The 26,533-nt window shown below is 45.0% G+C and overlaps 1 protein-coding gene across 2 annotated transcripts in view; it reads left to right on the top strand.

Annotated features, from left to right (window-relative positions):
* Positions 1-26,294, top strand: part of ST8SIA5 (ST8 alpha-N-acetyl-neuraminide alpha-2,8-sialyltransferase 5) — a 53,064-nt gene extending 26,770 nt beyond the window's left edge. For both annotated transcript variants that reach the window (XM_066616883.1, XM_066616882.1), the window contains 6 exons: positions 9,049-9,141; positions 11,254-11,340; positions 14,950-15,094; positions 19,121-19,233; positions 22,114-22,206; positions 24,234-26,294. In XM_066616883.1, the coding sequence (XP_066472980.1) occupies positions 9,049-9,141; positions 11,254-11,340; positions 14,950-15,094; positions 19,121-19,233; positions 22,114-22,206; positions 24,234-24,702 (1,000 nt within the window). In that variant the 3' untranslated portion in view covers positions 24,703-26,294. The remainder of the gene's footprint in view (positions 1-9,048; positions 9,142-11,253; positions 11,341-14,949; positions 15,095-19,120; positions 19,234-22,113; positions 22,207-24,233) is intronic.
* The last annotated feature ends 239 nt before the right edge of the window (positions 26,295-26,533 follow it).

The raw sequence follows: 26,533 nt of genomic DNA, 5'->3' as shown, positions 1-26,533 counted from the left end.
GGGCACATCACCCCCCTGGTGCGTCACCTGGTGTGGCCCGGACCCCCCTAGTGATGCCAGTGAGCCTATGGCCTCTGGCTCATCCCCTGACAGGGGAAGCTTACTGCTGGGGAACACCCAAAATGGGGTGAAACTGTGGCCAGGCCCTGAAAGCGAATTGAAGCTTCCCCTGATTCAGTTTCTGCATGCCAGGCATACCTTAAAGGCACAGAAGCAGCATCAGTGAAAATGCTGGCAATCTGTCCCAAAGGAATCGCTCAACAGCCAGGATTCCTTGGAGGTGATATCCAGCTCTGTTTTGTATAAGCACAGTTGCTATGGAGAGTGTCTTGCTGTTAATAAGGGCACTGACTGGGACAATCAGTATAGTCCGGATTCTGTGATCATCAACTACTTCATTGCCAAGTGGCAGGTTAATGAAGGAGCAGGCTGATGAAGACGAACAGGGCAGGCAGCTTTCTTCTGAGTGAGCCTTTTGCACTGTCCATGCAGCTTAGAAGGCGAGCACTGCAGCTGCCTGTCATTGCATCACTCAGAGTGGGAGTTAATAGATAGAAAACCTGCACTTGCAGCAGAGAGCGAGTGGGCAAAGGACTTCTCCCAGGGAAGTCCAAGGTGCCGTTATTCGGAAAGAGACCTCTCTGCACATGTGCAGGCCAACTGTGCTAATGGGCTGCAGAGGAAGAAGTGGGTTGGGAGAAACGGCAAAGCCAGTTGGGGGGAAACAAAGGCCTGCACGGTTCCATGTGTCCCATTCAGTACTTCTCCTCCCACTCACATTTTTCATGCTGCTAACGAAGGTGGCATTGGATCTCCTTGGAAGAGCTTCAGTCTCTGTTTAGAACTGGGTTGGCCACTGGCCAGAGGAGTAATGCACTGCCCCAGCACCAGGGACAATGATGTCATGATGTCACATGATGTAATGACATCATTTCCCGGAGGAAGGAGTGCTCGATGTGGTGGCTTCACACCCCACATTCCTTCTCCTGTGGAGGCTCCCCTTTGAAGGAGAAGGAACTGGGGGGGGGGTGAAGCTGCCAGCACCTCCTCCATAACTAGGGCAGAGTCTGAGGGGCAGTAATGTCTCTCTCTTGGTGTAGCACCCTGGCAGGTGCCCCTTAGGCTCCGCCCTAGTTACACCTCTGTGCCTGGCAGCCCAATAACCAGACTGGCAGAGTGACATCTGCCTTCGCTGGTGGCCTGGCCAAATTGTAATCAATCCATGGAAAATGGTTGCCCATAGTTCCAGGCATCAGAAAAAGAAAAATAAGAATGTTATATATGACTTGTGCATGAAGCGCATGTGCTCCATACCTGTGAAACTCTTGCCACTAGGCAGCCCCATCTTTATTATGGAGCTGGCTCACTTGTGAGTGGTACGGGATCAATTGGTGTATAGCAAAGGTGTCCAAAGTTTTTGGCAGGAGGGCCACATTGTCCCTCTGACACTGTCAGGGGCCGGGGGGGGGGGAAGAGAATTTATTTACATTTGAAATTTGAATACATTTACATAAGTTTACATAAATGAATATATTAAAGATGAACTTATATGAATGAATGAAGGTCTTGCAATAGCTAAAGGCCTATAAAAGGCCTTGCACAAAGCAAGGCCGGCCTTTCCTTTGCTGCCACTGCTGCATCACAGACTTGAAACAGCAAGCAGTGGAGGGAGCCCTCATCCCACAGCTCACGTGAGAGGTCAAACAGTCGCCCTCACGCTGAGAGCAGTTGCGTCAGGCCAGTGTGGGCTCCAACAAAGCTCCAGAGGGCCAGAGGCTTGTTGGAGACTGGGGGCTCCCTGAGGGCCGCATTGAGAGGCCTCGAGGGCCACAAGTGGCCCCAGGGCCGGAGTTTGGGCACCCCTGGTGTATAGCAAAATTCCAAAGGGGAAGGGGAGGGGCCACCTGCACATTGCAGTGAGGCTCCCTGCAAAACCTTGTGCTTTGCACCCCCTCTGGCTACTGACTTTAACCATTGAGGACAAAACTAGATGTTAGCAAGGAGCTAAGTTGGGGGAAGCAAAGTAAAGCACAAGTTGGATGACATGACATCATGATTACAGAGGTTAGAATCTCAGTCTCTTGGGAGGCTTCATTGGGGACATCCCTATTTCTCATGAGAGCCAGGCCAGGACTTAGAGAATCTGCATCTGAGTAAGAAAGTTTCAGTGGCTGGAGCTAGGAGACCAAGTGACCTGTTTAACCCAGCAGGCTGAAAATTCTGAGGCAGGTGTGCTGCAAAACTGATCAAATGACTTTGGGCAAGAGGTTGCTGCTGGGAAATTTCTAGGAGACTTCCTCAGATAATGAACAAGGAGGGGAGGGGGGGCTAGAAAGAAAAAGGTAGTACTTTTGAATGTAGTTCAAGGCCTACTAGCTTCAGTTAAGAGCCCAGTCCTATCCAGCTTTCCAGTGCTGATGCAGCCGTGCCAACAGAATGTGAGCTGCATCCTGTGGTGGAGGGGCAGTTGTTTCCACAGGACTCATGCAACCTGCATTCAGGATGCATTCTGCTTACATATATACTCTAGATTAGCATTTGCTTGCTGTCATTTGGCCTTCCTCCTTGTTTGATGTTCTTTGCCCTTCTTCCCCAAGGCTCAAACTGACCAGAACTTCCTGAATGTCCTATGGAAGCTCAGAACATCCTGTATATTTTACGTTGTCTGACACGGCCTCGTGTTGGTCCAGGGATCCTGAGCTGGAGACCAGAAATCCTCAGGCTCGGGACCCCTGGCCATTCACACACACATCTCTCCCCTTTTGAGGCTTGGGGAGGAAGATGGAGCCATGCTGTCTGACAAGATGAACCTGATACGCTTCCTGCTTGGGAGAGCAGGGGTGGATTATGTGCTAGACCAGCCATTTTCAACCTTTTTCAGCTCACGGCACACTGACAAGGCACTAAAATTGTCAAGGCCCACTACAGTTTTTTACTTACATTAAATTACTACATTACAATTAATCTTAAATTAATCAAATTAATACAATTAAATCATTACATGATGAAAAAATTCACAAGAAGCTAGGAAAGGGAAGTATATGTGGTTTCTGAAAAGGAGGAAAAAATGTTTTGAAGTCATTGCAGACACTGAAAAATGTTGAGAAGAGGAGAGAGAAGTACCATTTGCCTGCTTGTGTATTTGAGAAAAAAGAGTGCAACCAAAGCCCAATCCTATGTATGCCTACTCAGAAGTAAGCCCCATTATAGTCAATGGGGCTTACTCCCAGGAAAGTGTGGTTGGGATAGCAGCCCCAGAGCCCATACCTTTGCATGCCTGCTCAAAAGTAAGCCCCATTGTAGTCAATGAGGCTTACTCCCAGGAAAGTGTGGATGGGATAGCAGTCCCAAAACAGCACAAACAGGCAGTTGAGTGAAGCTTGTTGGCACAATCATTCCTCCAAATGCAATCAGGAGTGCAGGTCTGGAGTGAGGGCTTTAGGCATCGACAACCTCTTGGAGCCAAACTACACAAGGGAAGCGTATCGCACAATTACGTCTGCCAGGGTTAGTGTTCATCATACAGCCCTTGTAGAATATTCTCGCTGGTACTCCTCCTTTGCTACGATCATAGTCCTTCAGGTCATGTCTGATACAGGTGATGCCATGGCACAGAAATTGCAGTTGTTATCTGAACAACTTTCCCTCGCCTGGGCTGTTTTCCTCACAACTAGCCACATCTTTCTATTCTTTATAGATCAGCATCTTTGCAGGGTTGTTGCACAGGAAGATCCTCTCTTAGCATGCATTATTGAGCAATTTGTGAAAGTATGGCATTTCTTGCTCATTACTTTGAAACTGATGTGTATGCTCATCCTGTAGTTTGGAAACACAAACTTCACAGCTGTAAAGATATAATTATTTGTTAATTCATTTGCCCTCTTTTTTGACTTTAAGTAAGCACAGAGCATAACATTGGAACACAATACAGATCAATGGCAGAGGATTATTTCATTGTGCTTCTTAGATCGTGATCCTGTATTCAAACAGCTAAACGCAAACAGCACAGCCATTAGCACCTAGAATAAATTAAAGTTATTCTTAATACTTGCTATCAAAACTTTTCTGTTAACTTATGATCTTAGGTGTTCGCGTCTTTCTTTGTTTTCTCACCCTCCTTTGTCTTAACCAGACTTGGCAACTAACAAGAAACTTCTTGGTAAGCAATCTAAATTGTGGAAGAAACAGACTTGTTTAGAACATAACGGAGGGCCCGATCCTGTCCAACTTTCCAGCTCCGGTGTAGCCACAGTGCAGCTCTGTGGCAAGGGAATACATGTTCCCATACCTTGAGGAGGCCCCAGTGACTGCCCTTCCACCACAGGATGCAGCACACACCCCACTGGCACAGCTGCACCAGCATTGGAAAATTGGATAGGACTGGGCCCTGACTTGACAAGGCACAGTGTAGGCCATTTCTTAAGATGCCGACATCAGGTGTTCAGATACTGCGTAGTACTTCAGGTTCTTTTAGCTGCTTTAGTTTTGAACAAATATGAGATGTAACATTCTAAACATAGGAAGCTTAAAACATTTGTTAGAGTAGCAATTCAGGGAGTGCAGTATTGGAATGGATGCAGTTTATTGTCTGTTGTAAATCCATGTCTGTTTGTGAAAGTTTGAAGCCAGCAAACAACAATAATACAAATTTTTGGGGTACGGGGCTTTCCCTAATCTTATCTAACTTCCTCGAGATAACTGTAGGTCTTGCTCGATTTAGCCCCTCCCACTATTCCTTGAGTCCTTGCTGTTCCCATTCTCCTTAACTACTCTAAAAGTTCTAACTCTACCTAAAGAGGTCATTCTAGGAATAAAGTCGACCGCTTCTTACGTGTGACTTCTGCCAAAATGTTATGAAGGCACTCTGTACGTGTATCGTTCTTCTTTGAGAAGGTAACAAGCCAAGCTTTGTTTCATAGCGTATTACTGTAGGAGTCCTTTTTAGATTTTAGAAAATTCAATTAATTATTTTGAGAGAGATGTGCCACTGGTTTGGCCATGTCTGGTACTCTTAGGGCACAATCCTAACCAACTTTCCAGCACTGGCATAGCTGTCTCAGTGGCGCATGTGCTGCATCCTGCAGTTGGGAAGCAATCATGGAGGCCTCCTCAAGGAAAGACCATGTTTGTTCCCTTACCTCAGAGTTGCATTGCCCTTATGTAGGTGCTGGAAAGTTGGTTAGGATTGTGCCCTTAGTCAGTCATTTTCTCTCAGCTCAACTTTCTTTTGGTCAGGTTTCTAGACTGTTCGACCTTAAAGAGCTGGTGGTGTTTCAGAACTCTGTACATGGCTTGCTTGTCAGTCAGCTTGCTGATATAATTACAACAGAGGCAATAACATTTAATACAGTAGCAGAAAGACACTTTGTTGGTTTTGCTTACATTCCTGTGGAGCACAAAAGATTAGTTGTTCTAAAACATTCTTCACAGAGAAAGAACATAAGAACCACCCCACTGGATCAGGCCATAGGCCCATCTAGTCCAACTTCCTGTATCTCACAGCGGCCCACCAAATGCCGCAGGAAGCACACCAGATAACAAGAGACCTCATCCTGGTGCCTTCCCCTGCATCTGGTGTTCTGACATAGACCACCTCCAAAATCAGGAGGTTGCGCACATACATCATGGCTTGTACCCCGTAATGGATTTTTCCTCCAGAAACTTGTCCAATCCCCCTTTAAAGGCGTCCAGGCCAGTTGCCATCACCACATCCTGTGGCAAGGAGTTCCACAGACCAACCACAAAGTAAGCAGGTTGCCCAGAGCTAACTCTGATTGCGTGCAATTTTTTACAGCAGAGAGATGAAAATTGAAACAAATCATGAACTGTACACACCACAGTGAACCAAAACTGATTTTTTACTTGTACATTTCTTTCTTTATCCTTTCCTATTTACAACTCTTTTGGTTCCTTGGGAAGGGAAGAAAACTTGGGTTTTTCCTTCAAGAAAGACACAAGTTGGTTTTGCAAATACTTGTACAGCTCTTGGGCTTCCTTTATGAGCCAAGTTGTCTGCCAGATTCCCACATGGCAGATGAGCTGTTGAAATGTGAGCTGGATTTTTCTAATTTAGGAATGGCAGACAGCAAAGTCAGGGAATGACAGACGTCATCCATGGAAATTTGATGTCCCTGTCTTCAGGGCTGCCTTGTATTTTTCCCCCATAACCTTGCGTAAAAGGAACGTCACTGGCATTTCCCAGTGGTCAGGGAGGCTGAGGCGGCCCTGAGGGATGCTCTGGCCAGCAGTTCATCTTGCCCAGCATTGTACACCCTAAGGGTTGGATTCAGGGCAGGCAAGCACTAGGGATGCCAGACCAGGATGCATGCATGCACAGTAAGCATTTAAGTTATTCTTAAAATTGAGAAGCTTCTTGACCTTGACCTTGTTGGCAACCTTCAGTCTCGAAAGACTATGGTATCACTTCTTAAAATTAGAGAAAACTGTGTGCTTATTTTGATTATATATGACATGAATAAATACAGATTGGCTGACAGTGCAAATCTCTTGCCCTACATGACCAGGATAAATCAGGCACAAGTTGGGAAGGGGTCCTCAGCAGCTAAAAACCAAAGTATTCAAAAGTTGGGTGAATGCAGGGACACGAATGATGCTCCACATCTGGGGTGCCTTTGGCATAGGTTTGGCCTGCGACTTTCTAGCTAGCAAGGCTGATGAGACCTCTAGGGTTCATGCATTGTATGTGGGACTACTTGAAAGACCCTCAGGAACTTTCAGTGGTTCAGAATATAGCATTTTGATTGCTGACTAGCACAGGTGGTTTGGAACAGACCCCTGTCATTGTACAATCGCTTTACTGCCTTCTTGTGCATCTCCAGGCTCAATTCCAGGTGCTCAACCTAGCAAGACCTGTGGCAGTTGGAGCCAGGCAGGGCAACCCCAGACACACCTACTCCGAGTGCAAAGTGACTGTTCATGCTCTTCTGGGCAGACCCTTTTCCAGGTGTCCACTGAAATTGAGTGAGTGGTAGCTAAAGCGAGGCCTCCTCAGCAGTGCTGTTCCATCCTTTAACATTTGCACCCGGAGCAGCCATAAGAACACCCCTGCTGGATCAGGCCCAGGGCCCATCTAGTCCAGCTGTATCTCACAGCAACCCACCAGATACCTCAGGGAGCACACAAGACCACATGATACTTGCATCTCGCTGCCCCTCCCCTGCATCTGGCATTCTATTTAGCCTCGCAACCCCAATGAAGACACCAGACTTCACTTGGATTTAACTTGTGCCACCTTATTAACAGTGTGACCAATTTTTAGTGCATGAAGCCACTGATCATACCTTCCCTGCCTTGTCAACCTTTGACAAGTGTTGGGCATCGGGTGAAAAGAGTAACATTTCCCCAGGTGTTCTCATGGGGAACTGTTTTTAATGTCTATTTTGCTGCATTCAAAGTGTGCACAGTTTTATAGCGCTACTTTTATTTTTGTCCTCACAGCAACCTGAGGGATAGGTTAGGCTGAGAGACTGACTGACCCAAGTTCACCAGTGAGCTTCGTGTCTGGAGGTGGATTTGAACCCATAAGAACATAAGAAGAGCCTTGCTGGATCAGGCCAAAGGCCCATCTAGTCCAGCTTCCTGAATCTCACAGCAGCCCACCAAATGCCCCAGGGAGCACACCAGATAACAAGAGATCCTGGTGCCCTCCCTTGCATCTGGCCTTCTGACATAGCCCATTTCTAAAATCAGGAGGTTGCACATGCACATCATGGCTTGTAACCCGTAATGGATTTTTCCTCCAGAAACTTGTCCAATCCCCTTTTAAAGGCATCTAGGTCAGATGCCATCACCACATCCTGTGGCAAGGAATTCCACAGACCAACCACACGCTGAGTAAAGAACCCAGTTCTCTCCAGTCCTAGTCTGACACTCAAACCATTGCACAGGCTGGCTGAAATTATAATGCCTAAACTTGTAAGCTGCCTTGGAAATAAATTTAATTGGAAGGCAGGAAACGTGCTCTTGTAGAGGTAACTTGAACTGATTTGTAGCAGTATCTTCTAATCAACTTAGTAGCAGGCCTGAAGCCTTGTACTCTGATCATCCTGTGGGTGTTCACTCATGCCCAATCTTGTCTGATCTTGGAAGCTAAGCAGGGTCAGGCCTGGTTAGTACTTGGATGGGAGACTGCCTGGGAATACAGGGTGCTGTAGGCTTAAACCACAGTCTTTCGAGACTGAAGGTTGCCAAACATCACTCAGGAACAAATCTCAGTTGGGCTTTTTCCTAGGCAAAGATGCAGAGGATTGCAGCCTTAATTTAAGTGCTTGGTTGTTCTGGGCTCCTTCATGTATCTGAATGGGGCTGAGGGGCAACTCAGCAATGAAGGGTTTGAATAAAAATCAGGGCAATGGACATGTAGCTGACTTGACGTGGCAGATACACAGACATCCAGATAATAATCTCTGTCCCACCCAGGGCTGGTTCATCTATGAGTCTGGTTGAGATGAACACCTGAGGCAACAGATTGATGGAGGCCACCCATTCTCCTCAACTCCTCCTCCTCCTTTGGAAAAGGTGGGACAGGAAGTGGGACAGGAAGGATGTTCCTGTGACTTCTTGGTCAGGAGTACCAGAGATGCTCTGCCCACCGCTCTCCTCCACACTTCCCATTCTGTTCCATGCCCCTCTTTTCTAACACAAGAAGTGGGAGAAACAGAGGCTGGCGCATCAATGGGGGGGCAGCATATGGCATATCCCGGGCCAGCCTTGTGTTTGCCTGCTGATTCTTCCATCTGCTTACATCAACAAAGACTGCAGATAACTGGCAACCATTTGACTCCACCCAGCTTTCTATGCAGAAGGTCCCAGGTTCAGGTTGCTGGTGATGAAATTGACCACTGCCTGTTCTCCTGGAGAGCTGCTGCCAGTCACAGTTCTCAACTAGATGGGCCAGTGATCTGACTCACTATACAGCAGTTCACCATTCATTTCATTACAAATGTGTGTCTATTTCCCCATATGTGTGTATGGAGAGAGAGAGATTTTCTTTTATAATTTTTCCTTTTGCTCTTTTTTACACCCCAGATACTTTGAATATTACGAAGGTCCTTTTGAGTACAACTCCACCAAATGCCTTGAACTGAGGCAGGATATCACAGATGTGAAGGTGCTCTCCATGTAAGTGCAAACAGACCATTTTGGTTCCCTGCTCCTAAGCGCCACTTATGTCAGTGGTGGGCAGTGTGTTGGATGTTGGTCAGAGAGACCTGGGTTCAGATCCCCACTCAGCTGCAAAACTCAGGGGAACTGCCCAGTATCTCAGTGACTGTGTGTGTGTCCCAAACATGGGCTTGTTGAGTAAGGCGACACTGACAGGAGGTAGAGGCTGAGCTAGCAGCCATTGGGGCTTGCAAAGCAGATAAGTGGTGTCGAATGTGCTGAGTCAGTAGGCCTGATCCTGGCTCACCCTCTGTAAGGAAGCACCTTTGTTTTCTACACAGCTGTTGTATCTATCTTCCTTCCTTCCTTCCTTCCTTCCTTCCTTCCTCCATCCATAAGGGAGATTTCCAAATTATTGTGCTTGATCTAAAGCACAAAATGACCTAGTTCTTTTAGAAGGACTTGTGGAAAATCCTAAATCGTACCAGTTTTAAATGTTAAGTCCTCTCTCTGTGGAGGAGCTGAGGGAGGGAAGAACTCATTGTGTTCCAGACAAGGTTAGACAAATGTGTGAAGGGTACTATATGGCTTTCTAAACAGGTGCAACTCATTAGAGACTGATGATTTCCCCAAAGGAGTTGGGATCCCCTCTCTCTGGGGCACTCACAGCTTGAATCCTAAATCTTAGAGCAGAGGCATCCCCAGGGCAGATGCCACCAGGTGCGGTGCTTACTTGGTATTCTGGACGTTTGGAGGTAATGTAATGATATAATCATATCGCCCCGACCTTCTGGACTACTGTATTGCTTTAAATGTGAAAAGCCTGACCTTGGACTGCCTCTGTTCGGTGATCTTCAGCCTACTTGGGGCCCAGTTTCATTGTGTTCTTGCCGGCATGTGTTCTTGCCAGACATGATTGTCTGTGAGAGCACTGGGCTAACCCTCTGCAGAACATAAGAAGAGTTCCCTTGGATTGAACCAAAGGCCCATCTAGTCCAGCAACCTGCTTTTCACAGTGGGTGAATACTATGTGCTGGAAAGCCCTCCTACATTATATGTCCAGCACTGGTTTTTCTAAGGTAGACTGTCTCTAGAGGTGGGGGTTCCATCTCTATCTATCATGGCTAATAACAATGTAAGGAAAGCCCTGCTGGATCAGGCAAAAGGCCCATCCAGTCCAGCATCCTACTCCCTACCACAACCAACCAGATGCCTCTGAGAACCAGATGCCTCTCTGCTCAGAAGCAGACCATAAAGGCAACCATCCTCTGTTGTTGTTTGTCCCCCACCAACTAGTATTGGGAGATATGCTGCTCCCCCCCTTTAAAGCCATCATATCCTCTCCCAGTGTGTTTCATTAACAACAAGTTGTGTAAGGAAGTATTTTCTCCTGTCTGTCTGTCTGTCTGTCTGTCTGTCCTGAATCTCCTGCCAGTCAGTTTCATTGGACAACCCCAAACTCTAGCAGTAGTAGAGAGGGAGAAAATGTGCTTTCCTTCCAGTTTCTCAAAGCCACCTCCTGAATTTCCTTTAGTGGATGGCTACGATTGTGAGCCCTTTTGGGACAGGGAGCCATTAGTTATTTGATTTTTCTCTGTAAACCGCTTTGTGAACTTTTAGTTGAAAAGCGGTGTAGAAATACTGTTAATAATAATAATACGATTTATATTCAGATAAAATCTCTGTTTTGATGGATGAGGTTTGTCTATCTCAAGGGCCCCTAGATAAAGGTATGTCTTTGGGGACAAAAGTGGGTGGGGATTATCTTGTACCTTGCCCCTGTTGGCCTCATATACTAAGAACCATGCTAGCTTCTGTCAACACAGGTTCCTGTTTCTTAGTCGCGCAAAGCTCTGTTCAGATAACAGAATTTGTCTTCTGCACATACAGAAGAATGTGTGTTTGGGGCAGGGCAGATCCTGCTGGCTCCCACTGTACCTGTGTCAAGTGTCTGTTTAGAGGAAGATCTCCATTATCTGAACAGGACTCTAGACTAGAGTGAACTAGTTGTCATGCAGGCAGTGACTGAGCCTGCCTTTGGGCTGGGGGTGAGTCTGTCTCTTTAGTCCATCTATGAAGTCAACTACAACTATTTATTTTCTCCAACTTTTTCCTACTTTCCTGCATTAGGGTGAAGCAGACAGAATTGTTTGAAAGATGGAAGAACCTACAGATGTGCAAATGGGAAATGAACGTCACTGCAGCCAACCACTTCAAGTATGATATGACTTGGGGCTAACAGGAGTTGACTGTATATATCAGAGGTGGGGGGACTGCCTGGTCTTAGGAAATCGGGAAACTGTCTTGTACCAAGTCAGACAACTGGTCCATTTGCCTTAGGATTGTCACTACGTTAACTGAGAGCAATCCAGGATTTCAGGCTGGGGTCTTTTCCTGCCTTGTCCGTAGATGCCACCACTGGAACCTGAGGTGTTTAGTGTGCAAAGCATGTGCTGCAGTATTAAGCTATGCCTCCCCCCCAAGTAGCCTTACCTGCTATTAAATAGCTGGTAAAATATCAAGGGACTGTTGGCAATCTGTATTATAAACGTAGATTAATTTTAGATTGGTTTAACTGTATTAAGTTCCACAAGGGTAACAGGGGAATTATAGTTCTATAAAGAGCCTAGGAACCTTTATGAGAATTACCAGCATTGTCTTTGAGAAATGTTCCCCAGGGAACCCTGGGATTTGTGAGGATACTAAGAATTCTCAGAGTTGGAGTCTTTCTAGAAGAACAGTTCTCACTTGTCATTGGAGAAGCTATTTAGTTTAGTCAGTTTGAGCTCATAGTATATCGTGATTCTTTAAAAGCTTTATTCAAGGTGTAGGAGGATATGGAAATTAATTACTCTGTTATCTCAATCCATGATACATGCAGGGATCATTTGGGTGTATGAGCTGCCCCATTCATTTCAATGGAGGGAGCAAATTAAGGCTTGCAAAGGAATACATATGTCCTTCTGTTTCGTATTTTGAAATGAGCAGGCAAGACTTTGCATATGGGAAACCTTGGCCTGTGCTATGGAACTTTTGTGCCGCTAAGAAATTGCTAGGTAGGGCCAAACAAGATGTGATGGCAACACTTCTATATGTTAATACAGAGCTGCCCCAGTCATGCAAAAAGAGAGGGGTGGGCAACCCAGGGAAAAAAGGTGTGTGAGTGAAGGGAGGTGAGCCCTCCCTCTCCCACAGCTTACTTTTCTGCAACCCCACTCTAAGAACATTTTTCTCTGCCAGTCAATATCAGAGATATGACTGGGAAACAAATGACCAAAGAGAACTCCTTACTTATACTCTACCTGGCAAGGGAAAGATTCAATACTTTTTACTTGCATCCCCTCTTTGATCCTTAAATCAGGCATTCCAACCCTTTCTATGTGATGGGACAGTTCTGAGTCTAAAGACATCATCATCATGTCTTGTTTGGCAGATGCAATGCCAAGTTCTGCCCATACAGATCCTGGGGCTACAGCTGGGTCCACCACTTATTTCCTGTTTTTGACATACTACTGATCGCCTGTTCATGAGCAGGACAAAGAGAATCAATTCTGGCACACATTATCTGCTGAAGGAGTGGGAAAGATAGCCAAGATTAATGGCACAGTCCTAGGCATGTCTACGCACAAGTAACCCCATTCAGTTCAATGCATCTTATGTCCAGGAAAATGGGTATATGATTGCATGGTAAGTCTTTGCCTGCATGCCCCAACCAGGTGCTCAGTTTGTCAGAACTGACAGTGTGGGCCAGGAGGAGGAGCCAACAGTGGACGAACAGACGTCCCCAGGAGCTCCTGGGAGACAGTTTGTTTTCCCCCAAATACTGCAGGTCTGAAGAGGACCTGAAGATCTTTCTTAGGAGAGATAAGATCCTCATCGGTGCATGTATCTGGAAAACTGAAAGCCCGACCTGGGGGGGGAGGCTTTCTTCTCAGAGGAATCGAACCATTTGTGACAGTATTTGGGGAGGTGCAGTGATCTGCAATCAAGCTGCTGGCTCTGTGCTGAGATGCCAAATGGAGGAAGAAAAAAAAGCATGAAGTGTAAAGTTTAAGCTGGAAATTTAAGATAAGCAAGTGTCAGTATTGTCCCTGGCTCTGATTGACTGATTTGGCTAAAAGCCCTGGAATATTGAAGGCATTAATGAGAGACTTTATAAGGAGGTTGAAAGTGCTCTTTTTCTCTGTCGTGGAATAAATTGGTGGTGGATTATAATTACAACTCTAACTTGAGTGTGAACTAAAATCCAGAATTATTCTTGGACATAATTGGATATAAATACAATTCTCATTAGATTTGAAAGAGCTTTGTTTTTCTCTGTACCAGAGATGGTGAGACTGTTTTCTTGCGTTTTGTTTCTCTGTTAACCACACTGGACTGTTATCTGCAAGAGGTATGTAAGGAATGTGGATGGCAGAGTAGTAATGACGTGGTGGAAGTAAGGAGAATAATACATTGTGGACATCTAGCAGACTAGAGAGAAATTGCAAAATGGATTCTGTTCCAGAAATGTGGATACAGAAAATCTTGATTAATACGGGGAGATTGCTTGTTATGGAGCAACAACAGCTGAGTTGGTCCTCGCAGATTCAAGCCAATCTGGAGAATCTTTCCCAACAGATAGATGTGTGTAATGGAACAATTGGAAGATGTGAGGAAACTAGCAGAAGATAAACAAGGGAGTGAAAAAGCAGACAAGGAGGAAAATCAACAGGATGATCAACAGGACAAAGAAGAGGCGCTGATGGAGATCAAGAAAGATAAGATGGACAGAGTAACAGGAGTGCACAAATCACAAAATTTGTTGGAACAAGAAGGAGAAAATATATCCCAGTTAACTGGAAGAATGGACATACCCTATATAAGAAAGTGTGGATTTATCAGATTCTGTTATAGAGATAAATTATTAAAGATATTACAGGAGAAAAAATGGAAAGTAAGAAAGAAAAAGAACCCTGAGGGGTAATCTGAGGGTTAAAGAAAATTGGAGGATTTATTCAGCAAACAACAATGGCCCAAATTTATTTGAAGAAAAAAAAATGAATACATATGAAATTGATAAATATGAATTAGAATGTATTAAAAAATATAGCTGGAAATGTAAACGTGTGGAAGAATTGTTTTATATGTGGTTATTATGTCAAAGAAAAAAGGTGTAATTAGATTGGAGAATTAGATTGGAGTTGAAATAGCTGAGGTGATAATTTTGGTAATTAGATTATTTTGTTTTAATATTAGTGAACAATTGAAGTTAGTTTATGTTTGGTAGAAAGTGAATATTTAGAAAATATAGTATAGGGCAGGGGTGTTCAAACTTTCAACTTTAGGGATGCTGGACCTTTAACAAGTGTATAGAAGAGAGAATTGCAGCAGGTGCAACTTGTCATCCCACAGATGACAAGCTACACCTGCTGAAATTCTCTCTTCTATACACTTGTTAAAGGTCCAGCATCCCTAAAGTTGAAAGTTTGAGCACCCCTGGTATAGGGCATTAGCAAAAACTTATTGTACGTTATATAAATAAATGGATAAATCAATAAGAGGTAGAAATAGATGAGTAGGTAGATTAGGAGATATAGTATGATTAATTAGTAATGGTATATGGTATTTAGCACTTCTAAATGTATGTTATATGTTTGTATGTTTGTGTGTGTTAATAATAAATAAATAAATAAAAGAACTGACAGTGTGGATTGTATGACCTGGACCAAGGCACTTTTGGGAGCATAGCTGGCTCACAGCAACCTACTACACTCCACCATTGTCTAGACTGGAGTTCTGTTTGACTTGTACTGCTACTGATACTGTATCATCTTCTTGGTCCAGGTCTACTCTGTCCAGGTGCTGCAATGCCCCAGCCTTCCTCTTTACCACCCAAAAGAACACTCCTTTGGGAACGAAGCTGAAATACGAAGTAGATACGAGTGGGATCTTTCACATCAACCAAGAAATATTCAGAATGTTTCCAAAGGTGCGGTACATACATGCTATTGACTCATGTAACATGCTCTACATGAGGCTGCTCCTGAAAAGGGCTCATGCTGCCATCTACTTGCTACCTGGGAGTCACTCATCAGAGCACATTACTCCTGTCCTAATCAATCTGCACCAGTTACCTCTATGTTTCTAGGCTCAGTTCGAAGTGCTCGCTTTTACCTGTTAATTTACTAAATGGTTTCAATCACCAGAGTATCACTGTTGGTTTATTTTATAGATATATGCCCCACCTTTCCCTTCTTAGGACTGTTCAGGGAAGCTCACCGTGATTGAAAACTGTATATAAACAACCAGTCAAGACCATAAAATGAAACCACCATAGAGCAGAAAAAAAAATGTTGATCATAAAACTAAGAAAATAGAGCAGTATGAAAGCCACCCTGGTGGTCTCTTTGGGGATAGAAAGTAAAGGATAGAAATATTTTAGGTGAATAAAACCAACTCAAACCACCAAATATCCAACCAGCAGAATAAAACATAAGATGGGGCCACATTCAAGCGGAAATTCCAAAGACCCAATCAAACAGAAGGCAAAGCTCAACATTTTCACCATGCAGATTTTATGTTCCTTCTTCTGTGCTCCTTTGAGCTGTAGAAGCACCCTCCGATGCGCCTCAATCAAATGTAGTTTGACGGAGATCTAGGACCAGGGTCTTTTCAGCAGTGGTGCCATTTAATGGCATGCCCTCCCCTGGGGGGCCCATGCCAGGTGTTTTTGGATTTGCCCAGGTTCCTTAATTGCTTTTAAACTGGCAGTGTTATTGGCTGTACCGCCTTTGTTATCCACTTGCTTCTGCAGTTTCTAACATACCTTTTGAACACTGTTCTGAACACTGAACTGGTGTATGCTTTATCATTCTGGTGAGCTGCCCCTGGACAGTTTTTTTCCCCTCAAAAGGGCATATACAGTTTTAAATGGATAAATAAACATGTGGACACAGTTTGCAGCTGGATGTGTGGTAAAGCACCCGTGGTCCCCTTTTCTCATCGTGCAGATGCTTTTGTTCAGCAGACAATGCAGAAAGCGTATTGTTCCAAGAGGCAGTACAATCACGCAGTCTCGGTGTCTCAGAGAGACTGTTCATTAGATCGTTCAGTCTCCTGGCTTATGAGTGCTGTGCAGTGTGCACTATAAATAAGCATTTGTTTAAAAGTGCATTTCACGTCACTGTTTCCTTTGAATGTGTTATTGTTTTCTGTTATGGAATTTCTCCTAAACTGGGCATGTGCGAATGGCAACATTTGCATGCTTATATAAGCAGATCTTTTACTATCCACAGGCTGCCAGCAGTTTTAAGAAGCTGTTTAGTCAGGCTGCGTTGGTCTATACAACTGCGGCTCTCCAAGTTCTCAGCCACAGGCCTCTCTTTGCCCTTTGACACTTGATACATCAGGGATTAAATCTTGGACCTTTGCAAAGCAAAGTTATGTCACTAAGCTACAGTCCCTACTTATGTTTGGAGACGCTCTTCTGCCACGGGTGTCCCATCCACGATTTCAGCCTGAAGTACATGTGATGGCTGCAGGCCTGTGTCTTCAGATATAAGTCTGCCCCAGTCGTGTCTCAGGTGTGTCTGGGAGGAATTCAGTTTGGAGTACCAAAAGGATGTGCAAGGCGGGGAGGATTCTAAACCCTCCTGTCATCTTTCCTTCCAATGATCCAAGCTGAAGACCCAGACAGAGGTTCCTCTTGTCCAGCTCAGCAGAGGGTGATAGACACTCACTGTGCTTAGTGGAACTGTGGGCCCTTGGAATGTCACTTTTCTTCTCACTGGAGTAAATGGTGGCCATTCATCACTGTTTCCCAGACATTTTTGACAGTGACACTAAATGCAGTTTTTTCTCATTTTTTTCTCAGACTGACAACCCCTAGAGTTGGTACATCATCATCTATAATAATAATAGCATCAACAGCAACAGCTGTATTGCAAACAATACAGTCTACTTTCACACCAAGATTCTTGGGATCATGAAACTGATCAAAATAATTGAGAACAACCATCCTTTGGAGCAGTGCCTAGAAGTCCAAAGTAACACCTCCACATTCTTGACCTTGAGCAAATTACACCAGCTCAGCTCCAGAAAATGTTACTTTGTGACTATCCTACGATATCTTTGTGATTCCCAGGTCTTGGCTAGATCCTGAATTGCAGACCCTAGTCAGCCCAGCATAGGCTGTGATAAATAATAATAAATAAATGCTTCAAAGTGCTGAGAGGGAAGCAGCTTTAGGGTTTCAGTCCCAGCTGCATGGCCGTGTGGCCACACATTTTATGGGGAACACTGCTTCTCGTTATTCTCAGGAACATTCATGTGGCCTTCGTTGGTTTGGGAATCACTGACTTATATGGTTGGATGGTATAGTACTCTAACAGATTCAGCTTCCAGTAGTTAAAACAACACAGTAGATCGGGGTATCTAAACGTTTCGGCATCAAATTATCTGGCACAGTGTCAAGGGCCGGAAAAAAGAATTAAATATAAAATTTAAATAAATACATTCGAGATGGGACTTGGATGAATGAATGGACTCAAATGTTCAGGATTTCTCCAAACACCAACACAACCCAAGAAATAAAGCACACACTTAGATGGACCCCCATTCCCCCACCCTACAGCACAACTCTGGTTGTGTTTGGTCAGCTGGGCCAGAGGCTCTCAGGAGATCAGAAGCTGACCGCGGGTCGCATCTGGCCCCCAGGTTGGGGTTTGGAAACCCCTGCAGTAGATGAAAAACATAAAGTCCTAAAATCCACAGCTGATAAAATCATTTAAAGTGTGTGTATGAGAGAAGGGGGGGCGGGGTAAATGAAACCAGAAAAGGGCGAATCAGTTCTACTGTAAGAACAGGAGAGACATTCTTAGGCACCTGAAAGAGAACCAAGAGGGCACCAGGTGTTTACATCTCCACAATTTGGGCACTACCCTGAAACAGTCCTCTCTCCTGCTGCCACCTGTCTCACCTTGAAAATGACCCCCAAAATGTTGTGATTCTGTGGGTGCAGACATGAACCTCACTTATCTTTAGTTAATGTTATCCTTGGTTAATGTGAACCTTCCTTATTTATAGTCTATCCAGTTTGCTTCCTGTGGGGGGTGGGATACAATCAGTAGGTGGGGGTGCAAACTAACATACATGTATGTGGTCCTGAAGGGCTGGCTTACCTCTACTTGCTCATCGCCTGATGAATGAAACATCAAATGCTGATTTGCTTGTGTTAAGAGATCACCAAGATCAAACACTGCAGGCAGTCATTTTGTATCACCTTGAAAACAAAGGCTTTTGAACAGTCATTCACAGTAGCATAGCTAGAGGGGGTGCAAAGCACTCAGTTTTGCAGGGAGACTCACTGCAAAATGCATACACCTCCGTTTTGCTCTAGCAGCCTGGAATGGCTCTGAAGGGGAGGGGGGCCACTTGCATAGCATGGTGAGGCGCCCTGCAAAACTTAATGCTTTGCACCCCTCTAGCTACACTACTGGTCATTCAGTCACCTGCCAGTGCCAAGCACATAGGAATCAAGTCAGGGACAGCATTAGCATGGATGTGTGAATCAGGCCCAAGTCATTGTCTCTGTTCCTTTAATCCAGGGGTCTCCAAACCCTGGCCCAGGGGCCAGATGCAGCCCGCGACCAGCCTCTATCGGCCCGCGGCCAGTCTCTGATCCCCTGAGAGACTGGTGCAGTTGACCAAACACAACCGGAGTTGTGCTTGTGGGGTGGGGGAATTTAAGTGTGTGCTGTATTTCTTAGGCTGTGTTGAAATCTTAGGCATTTGAACCCATTCATTTATTCATTCATCTAAGTTCCATCTCTAATGTATTTATTTAAATTTTATTATTTAATTTTTTCCCCCCTGCCCTTGACACTGTACCAGATATTTGATGCGGCCCTTTGGCCGTAAAGTTTAGAGACCCCTGCTTTAATCCAAGAGAACTACAGAACAGCTATTGAAAAAATTAGCCACTACTAATTAACTGGCTTGTTTTGTTTTGCTCTAGGAGATGCCCTACTATCGTTCGCAGTTTAAGAAGTGTGCGGTGGTTGGAAATGGAGGAATTTTGAAGAACAGCAGATGTGGCCGAGAGATCGATAGTGCAGATTTTGTATTTCGGTAATTTCCTTAGTACAGTTCCTTTAGAATTCTGTTAGACTCCAGTTAAAACAACAGTCGTGCGTAAACCATTGGTGTTTCTATTTCTAAGGGCAGCCTTCCATATTTTATTTTGTATGTTGCTGTCTGAGTCTTGGTCATGGTTATAAGTAGCAGGGAGTAAGTTCTAACTTTCAAGGAACTCCAGCTTGGGGAATATATCATTAGCTTCATATCCCAATGAAAATTCAGAATCTTCAGAAGGTCACTAAGGGCACAATCCTTACCAGGTCTACTCAGGAGTAAGTCCTATTTTGTTCAATGGGACTTACTCTCAGGAAAAGTGTGGTTAGGTTTGCAGCCTAAACTTATTTGCGAATGTAAGAAAGGAGGGGAAAGGACTGATGACCACCTACTTCTATTGACATAATTATCCTGATCCAATGTAGATCATCACATGAGCCCACTGAGAGTTGATAGGTGATAAAAAATTTTCTTACTACTGTACTTGGTGAGTGATAAGAACATAAGTGCCCAGCTGGATTTGATCAAAGGATTGTCTAGTTCAACATCCTGTTTCCTGTAGGGGCTCACCAGATGTCTCCAGGAAGTACACAAGCAGGGCATGAAGTCCTCCCCGATGCTGTCTCACAGCACCTATTATTCAAATATAGACTGTCTCTGGACTTGGAGATTCCATTTAGCAATCACTGATAGTAGCCAATTATGAGTCACTCCTCACTGAATTGACTAAACCCCGTTTAAAGCCATCTAAGCTGGTGGCCTTCACCACAGTTTGAGGCAATGAATTCCATCAATCAGCTCTGCATTTGCCCTGAATCAACTTCCAACCAGATTAAATTGGGTGAATCTGAATTATCTCTATCCATTTTCTCCACAGATGATCAAGCTCTCAGAGGGAGAGCTCACTCTGGGCTAGTTCGGCCATCTCTGTGGTCTCAACACTTTTTTTTTTTTTTGCCAAGAATATTGAACAAATTTAGGATTTTTTTTGGGGGGTGCTGAATCAAAAAATGGCATTTGTTATGCAGTATTGGCTCTAGTTTTGGGGGTATGGCATAGCCACCTTATATGCTGATATTATGGCTTCCTCATGAGGAAGCTGCTTGAATCAGCATATAAAGTGGCTATGCTGTACCCCCAAAACTAGAGCCAGTTCTGCAAAGCAGGTGCCATTTTTTTGATTCAGCACCCCAAGTCTACCCAAGAATAGGTCTAACTTTTAAAACAACAAAATGCATGTAGGTCTGTGTAATCAATTGACCGAACATTAATTGATTTGTTTGTTTACATACTTCATTCTCTTATGGGGGCTTTGGTGGGAAAGGTACCTTTTTCTTTGGAAGAGAGGTTTTGCTCTGGAGGAGGTACAGTCTTCTACTATCAGAGTAGAATTTTTGGGAGCCAGGAAAAAACAGGTGTGTTGAGCAGAATCCTTAGTATCTTTAGTATTTATTCTGATGTACCAGTGGAACTGTAGGGAATGTGGAGCTTCCCATTCATTCCAAGGGAGAAGAATTTCATGAGATGTGCACTGTTTGGGCTAATGCAGTGGTATTCAAACTGGGGTGTCGCGACGCCCCAGCCTGTGGGTCCTGTGGGTCTGCCCCCTTAAGGGGCGGGGGCAGCCAGGAGATGGGGAAGGCAGCAGCGTGATCCACAGGATCACGCCGCTCAGGGGGGCTGCAGGGGCTTAGATGCACTTGCCCAAGCCTCCTGCAGCCTCCCGGGGGTGCGGGGAGCCCTTCGGCAGGGCTTCCCAGGTCAGGAAAAGAGAAAGCGGAGTGATCGCACCCTGCTCCGCAAAACCGGAAGGCTAGATGGAAGGCTACTGGTCTGCTTCAAAAAGGATTCCTCTCATATTCTTAACTTTTACACAAACAGGGAAACTTTCAGTGCCCAGACCTGAAAATCCCAAGGAGGCAGTGGGGGGGGGGGGGAGGAGAAACAGCTGGCCAAACTGACCAAGGAACCCTATTCATATCTTGCCTTTGGCTGTCCAGAGGCACATAATTGGCCTGCTGTGGGCAGCAGAGGGCTGAACTAAATGGATCTTTAGTCTGATCTGGAAGGGCTTTTTCATGTTCTTGAACTGAGCCTTTAGTTCTAACTTGCTCTGTGTGAATCCCACAGTCCTCAGCTCTCATGCTACCATATCTACAAGATAGTCAGTGTGTCACAGTGATTAGAGTACTGGACTCGAACCAGTGACATCTGGGTTCAAATCTCCATTTTGTCCTCACTGCCAGCGCGCACTGTCGCAAACATGCCGTAAGGTACATTTGCGGGGCTTAGCAGTGGCTGAGCACTGGAACTAGCTCAGCACCAGCAGGTGCTGGGTTAGCCCTAGGGGATAGCTGGTGCTCTGCTGCTCAGTGATTGCCCGAACCACCAGCTGGCGGAGAGGTAAGTGGGGGTGTGCGGAGAGGAGGTGTTCTGGGGTGGGGGAGGTGGGCAGAGGGTGGGGAGGAGACATGGCGGGGGGAGGAAATGCGCTGGGCAGGGGGTGGGACCAGTGCAACTCAGCTGCATTGGATCCTGAGCTTCATGTTGGGCCGCACGGCACAGCACAGAGCTCTTTGATTCTGTGCTAGTCCAAAGGTTGCTGCAGAATCAAGTAGCCCCATTGCAGGCTACTTTCCTTACCCAGGGGAAGAGGACCAACATCCCTTTCTCCTGAGGAGCTGCCAGCCATTTTTGGCACTGTGGCAGCCCCGTGCAGCTCAGTATGGGGCTGGCAGTCTCATCAAACTCACGGAATTGTCTGGGTAAAGTGGGACAAGCTTTGTGTCCCCTGCTCCAAGCTCCTTGGCGAGTAGGCCAAGCATGTGAAAAGCAGTAATGACTTGACTTCTTTGTCGCTCTGTTCTTTTTCCTTAGATGCAATTTGCCTCCTATAACCGAGAAATATATTGTAGACGTTGGTGTAAAGACTGACATCGTGACGGTTAATCCCAGCATAATTACGGAGAGGTCAGTCATTTGCCTTTTACTCAGCTGTGCCTACACCTTTCCCCTGTGTCTTTTGAATTGGCAAACCTCCAAAAGGAGAGGTCTCTTTTATTAGAAGGGTTTGATTTTTATTTTTTATAGAGAGGTTTTATTATTAGCCACTCTGTGTGCAGTTCTTGCTCTTGAGTTGTAATTTCATAGCAACTGAAAATCAAATAATTTGAGCCTTCTTATCATCCAGGAATACGTATTCAAAAACTGCCTACTTTTCTTTCTTTCTTTCTTTCTTTCTTTCTTTCTTTCTTTCTTTCTTTCTTTCTTTCTTTCTTTCTTTCTTTCTTTCTTTCTTTCTTTCTTTCTTTCTTTCTTTCTTTCTTTCATGAATGTAACATCACCCATTCAAATGTTCTCCACCATATTTGGAATCTCACAAGAACAGCGCAGAGGATTCATTAGTGTCTTTCTGTTTTTTATTATGGCTGGTTTGAAATTGCCCTTTCACTTTCATGGCCCTTTTTGCAGATTGTGACACTAGGGGCCAAAGATTTTAGCAAACTTTAGAAGAGCTTATTGGTGACAACAGCAGTTTTCTTACCAGCTACCATTCCCCCTCCCCCAAATGCCTTCCAAGAACAATTCTGGTGCAATGTTGTTTCCAGCAGGGCATTCTAGGGCAGTGTTCTTCAACCTGTCAGTTGTCATTCAACTGTCATTCAACCTGTCATGGGGGGGGGGGCAGTGGCAACTTTTCAAAGCCTGTACAAGAGAGGGCTTGGATCCAATCCAGTAATGGTACTGCCTGCTTAAAACTGAGATCATCATATAATCCTGCACAGCCTCTTCTTGCTTAGGAGCTTGCCCCACAGCTCCTGAGGCCATGCTGCTATCTCACAGGGTTGTTGTGAAGACACAAGACATAGGGGGAAACAGGATGGGTGGGATCAGTGGTGGGTCCCCAGTCTCATTATATAGTGGGGTTGTGGCACAATAAAGGTTGAAGACCACTGTTCTAGGATAAAAATGGTCTACCAAGAGCCGAGGAGAACAACCTCCATGATACCAACAGCTATGACAAAATGAGGAAACCGGTAGAACAAGACTCAGTCTCCCAACTTATTGGTCAACCTCACTCCCCAAATTTGAATTCAAAATTCTTCCCTGAGAATGTTTGGTTCAGCAGTCATAGATATTGTATTCAAAAGATATTTAGTCAAAAACAGTCAAAAGATATTTTAGGCTACAATGATTTGCAGGGACACAATGCAGCCAAAGCAAACACTTATCAGTTTCATTGATTTCAAACAAGGAGCTGAATACATACTTCAATCTCCTGGTGAAATTGGTTGGGCTTAAAAGAGCATTCAGAGTGGCAAGACTATGCCAATTGAATAGAATCTTTTCTCCTTATTTGACTGTCTGATGTTTGCATATTTACTTCACTGAAAGGAGAGCTTTCTTTCTTAATATGTTTCTGATCTTGCAAGTTGTTAAGTTGTTTCCTCCGCTGAAGTGAACGGGGAAGCTCCTGCAGACATTGGAAGTCAGTTTCCCATTTGTGACTGAAGTTTGCAGAAGAGGCACTCTGATCAAGGATGAGGAGTGCAAAAGCTGGAGCTTGCACTGTTTGGGGTAGAGACATTTTTCAACTTGTATTGACTCCCTGAAGCAGAGGTGTAACTAGTGCAGAGCCTGAGGGGCATCTGCCCTGGACGCGATGCCAAGGGCATGTAAAGCCACCAGGGAGAACCCGGAAGTGACTGCCTTGCATTGCTTTTGATTGTTCTGGAGGAGGGGGGGTTCACTGTGGCTGATTTGCACCCCCTGTCCCTTCTCCTGTGGAGACTCCCCTTTGAAGGGGAATGAATGAGGAGGGGCACAAAGCTGGCAGTGCCGCCTCCTCCAGGAAGAACCCAGAAGTGACATCACAATGTCATGTGATGTTGTGATGTCAGTGCCACGGGCGCTGGGGCTTCTAGTTACGCCACTGCCCTGAAGTACCTAATTACTTTTCTATCATAATTTGTCCCCCCCCCACCCAACATTCACAGGTTTCACAAGCTGGAGAAATGGAGGAAGCCCTTTTTTGATGTCTTGCAGCTCTACGAAAATGCTTCGGTGTTGCTTCCAGCCTTCTACAACACTCGCAACACGGACGTCTCCATCCGGGTCAAGTACGTCCTGGACGACTTTGAATCCCAGCAAGCCGTCTACTATTTTCACCCGCAGTATCTCATCAACGTCTCGCGCTACTGGCTGAACCAAGGCGTGCGGGCCAAGCGGATCAGCACTGGCCTGATCCTGGTGACTGCAGCCCTGGAGCTGTGCGAGGAGGTGCACCTTTTTGGATTCTGGGCTTTCCCCATGAACCCCTCAGGGATATTTATAACCCATCATTACTATGACAATGTCAAACCTCGGCCAGGATTCCACGCCATGCCTTCAGAAATCTTCAACTTTCTTCATATGCACAGCAAAGGGATTCTACGTGTTCACACAGGCACCTGTGACTGCTGTTGATGTGGACAGGAGATTGTACAGTTGTTGAAGTGCCAAGGAAAGAAAGGTGGAGGCAACGTGACGGGAAGCTTGTGTCTTGAGAACCAAGTCATATGACTGCTTTTGAGGTGGAAAAGGTGACTGTTTCCTTTTGGTACTTACATTTAAAACAGTCTCATGCAAGAGCCCCTTGTGGTAAGGTTCTGGATTACCACATTCTGAAGAAACCACTCATAGCTGTGTGAATTGGCCTTGCATATTCGGGGTAGATGAGTTTTATCGCATCAAGAGATTTATGCAATAATGTTTGATAAATGTACATTTCTCTGCAATGCTGTGCTCTTCAAAGGCTGGCGTTGCCAGTGGTCTCCCTTTTTAGCTGTGTAGGGTTATCATTTTGGGTGAAGCCAGTCTTATCCATCACAAGAATACAGAACCCATAACGATCAGTGATCCCATAGTGAGCAAAAGAAGCACATTATCTGTAGATTTTAGGCTAGAAATAGAGCACATTACGGTAGTGATTTGTGATTTCACCTCCGAGAAAGCATCAAATCTGGGTGTACTTGACAAAGCAGAGGTTTTAGGCCAATGGTTCTCAAATTGTGGCACTAATGCCCTTTTTAGAGTACACTAGTATTCATCAGGGCATACTTTAAGAAAAATCCCGTAAGGGATGTTGTCTTTGTACCCTGTCTGGAGCTCCACGTGTCTCCATCCTAGTACTCTACAGGTACCACTGGTACGAAGAATCTGGTTTAATGGGCCTTGTAAGGAAGCACATATTATTATTATTAATTATTAACAGTATTTATATACCGCTTTTCAACTAAAAGTTCACAAAGCGGTTTACAGAGAAAAATCAAATAACTAAATGGCTCCCTGTCCCAAAAGGGCTCACAATCTAAAAAGATGCAAATGAATACCAGCAGACAGCCACTAGAACAGACACTGCTGGGGTGAGGTGGGCCAGTTATTCTTCCCCTGCTAAAAAAAGGAGCACCCACTTGAAAAAGTGCCTCTTACCCAATTAGCAGGGGTTAATTAGCATATCTCCCCTTTCCTTCCTCAAGTTACATACAAACCACTTAATGTGGACTAGTTACCACTTAACACGTCATAGCAGATGATGGAAAGAATGACAACCACAGCGGAAGACTGTCATTTGGGAAAGTTCATCTGCTATTACTGATCTCACTGAGGAATCTCAAGAGCCCCCAGGATTCCCACCACACTGTTTGTAAAACCCCCGCCTTTGAACGAATCAGGGAGCCTTGGCTACACATGATATCGGAAGCTTTTAAACAAGTCAATGTTGTGTGTTGTCCGTGTATCTGAGAGTCATTTCTCATGATACCATGTGTGTCTACACTGTGAAAATAAGCCACTGGGGGGGGGGGGTTGATGGTGGCCCACATGGCCAGACATGGAGCAGCAACCTCTGTGTGGCAGCTCTGTTGTGTGAACAGCACCACTTAACGTTCCTTTAGAAAGCCATAAATATTCTCAGTGTAAGTTGATGGGTATTTATTATTACGAGCCTCAGTCACTGTGAAATGTACCCAGTGTGTCAAAAGGATTATAAATGGCTGTGGAAGACAGCGTGGACTGAGCTTGAATGTTCATTTGGTTTTGATTAATTGTGTTGAGGTGGATGGAGCACTGAGGCAGCTCCAGAACCTATCTACAATGCACTAAATGCCTATCATAATGTGAGGAGCAAGCTGTGTGTGGAGAGAGGAAGCTTGTATAGCCCCCCCCCCCCCGAGCATGATGCATCTGAAGGCACACCATGCAACATCTTTGCTGAAACTATGCAAATTTGGGGCTCTTCAGTGCCTAGATGGGAGAC

The sequence above is a fragment of the Tiliqua scincoides genome, chromosome 2, assembly GCF_035046505.1.
Source record: "Tiliqua scincoides isolate rTilSci1 chromosome 2, rTilSci1.hap2, whole genome shotgun sequence".
NCBI classification, from domain to species: Eukaryota; Metazoa; Chordata; class Lepidosauria; order Squamata; family Scincidae; genus Tiliqua; species Tiliqua scincoides.
This window is presented reverse-complemented; position numbering and strand designations above follow the sequence as displayed.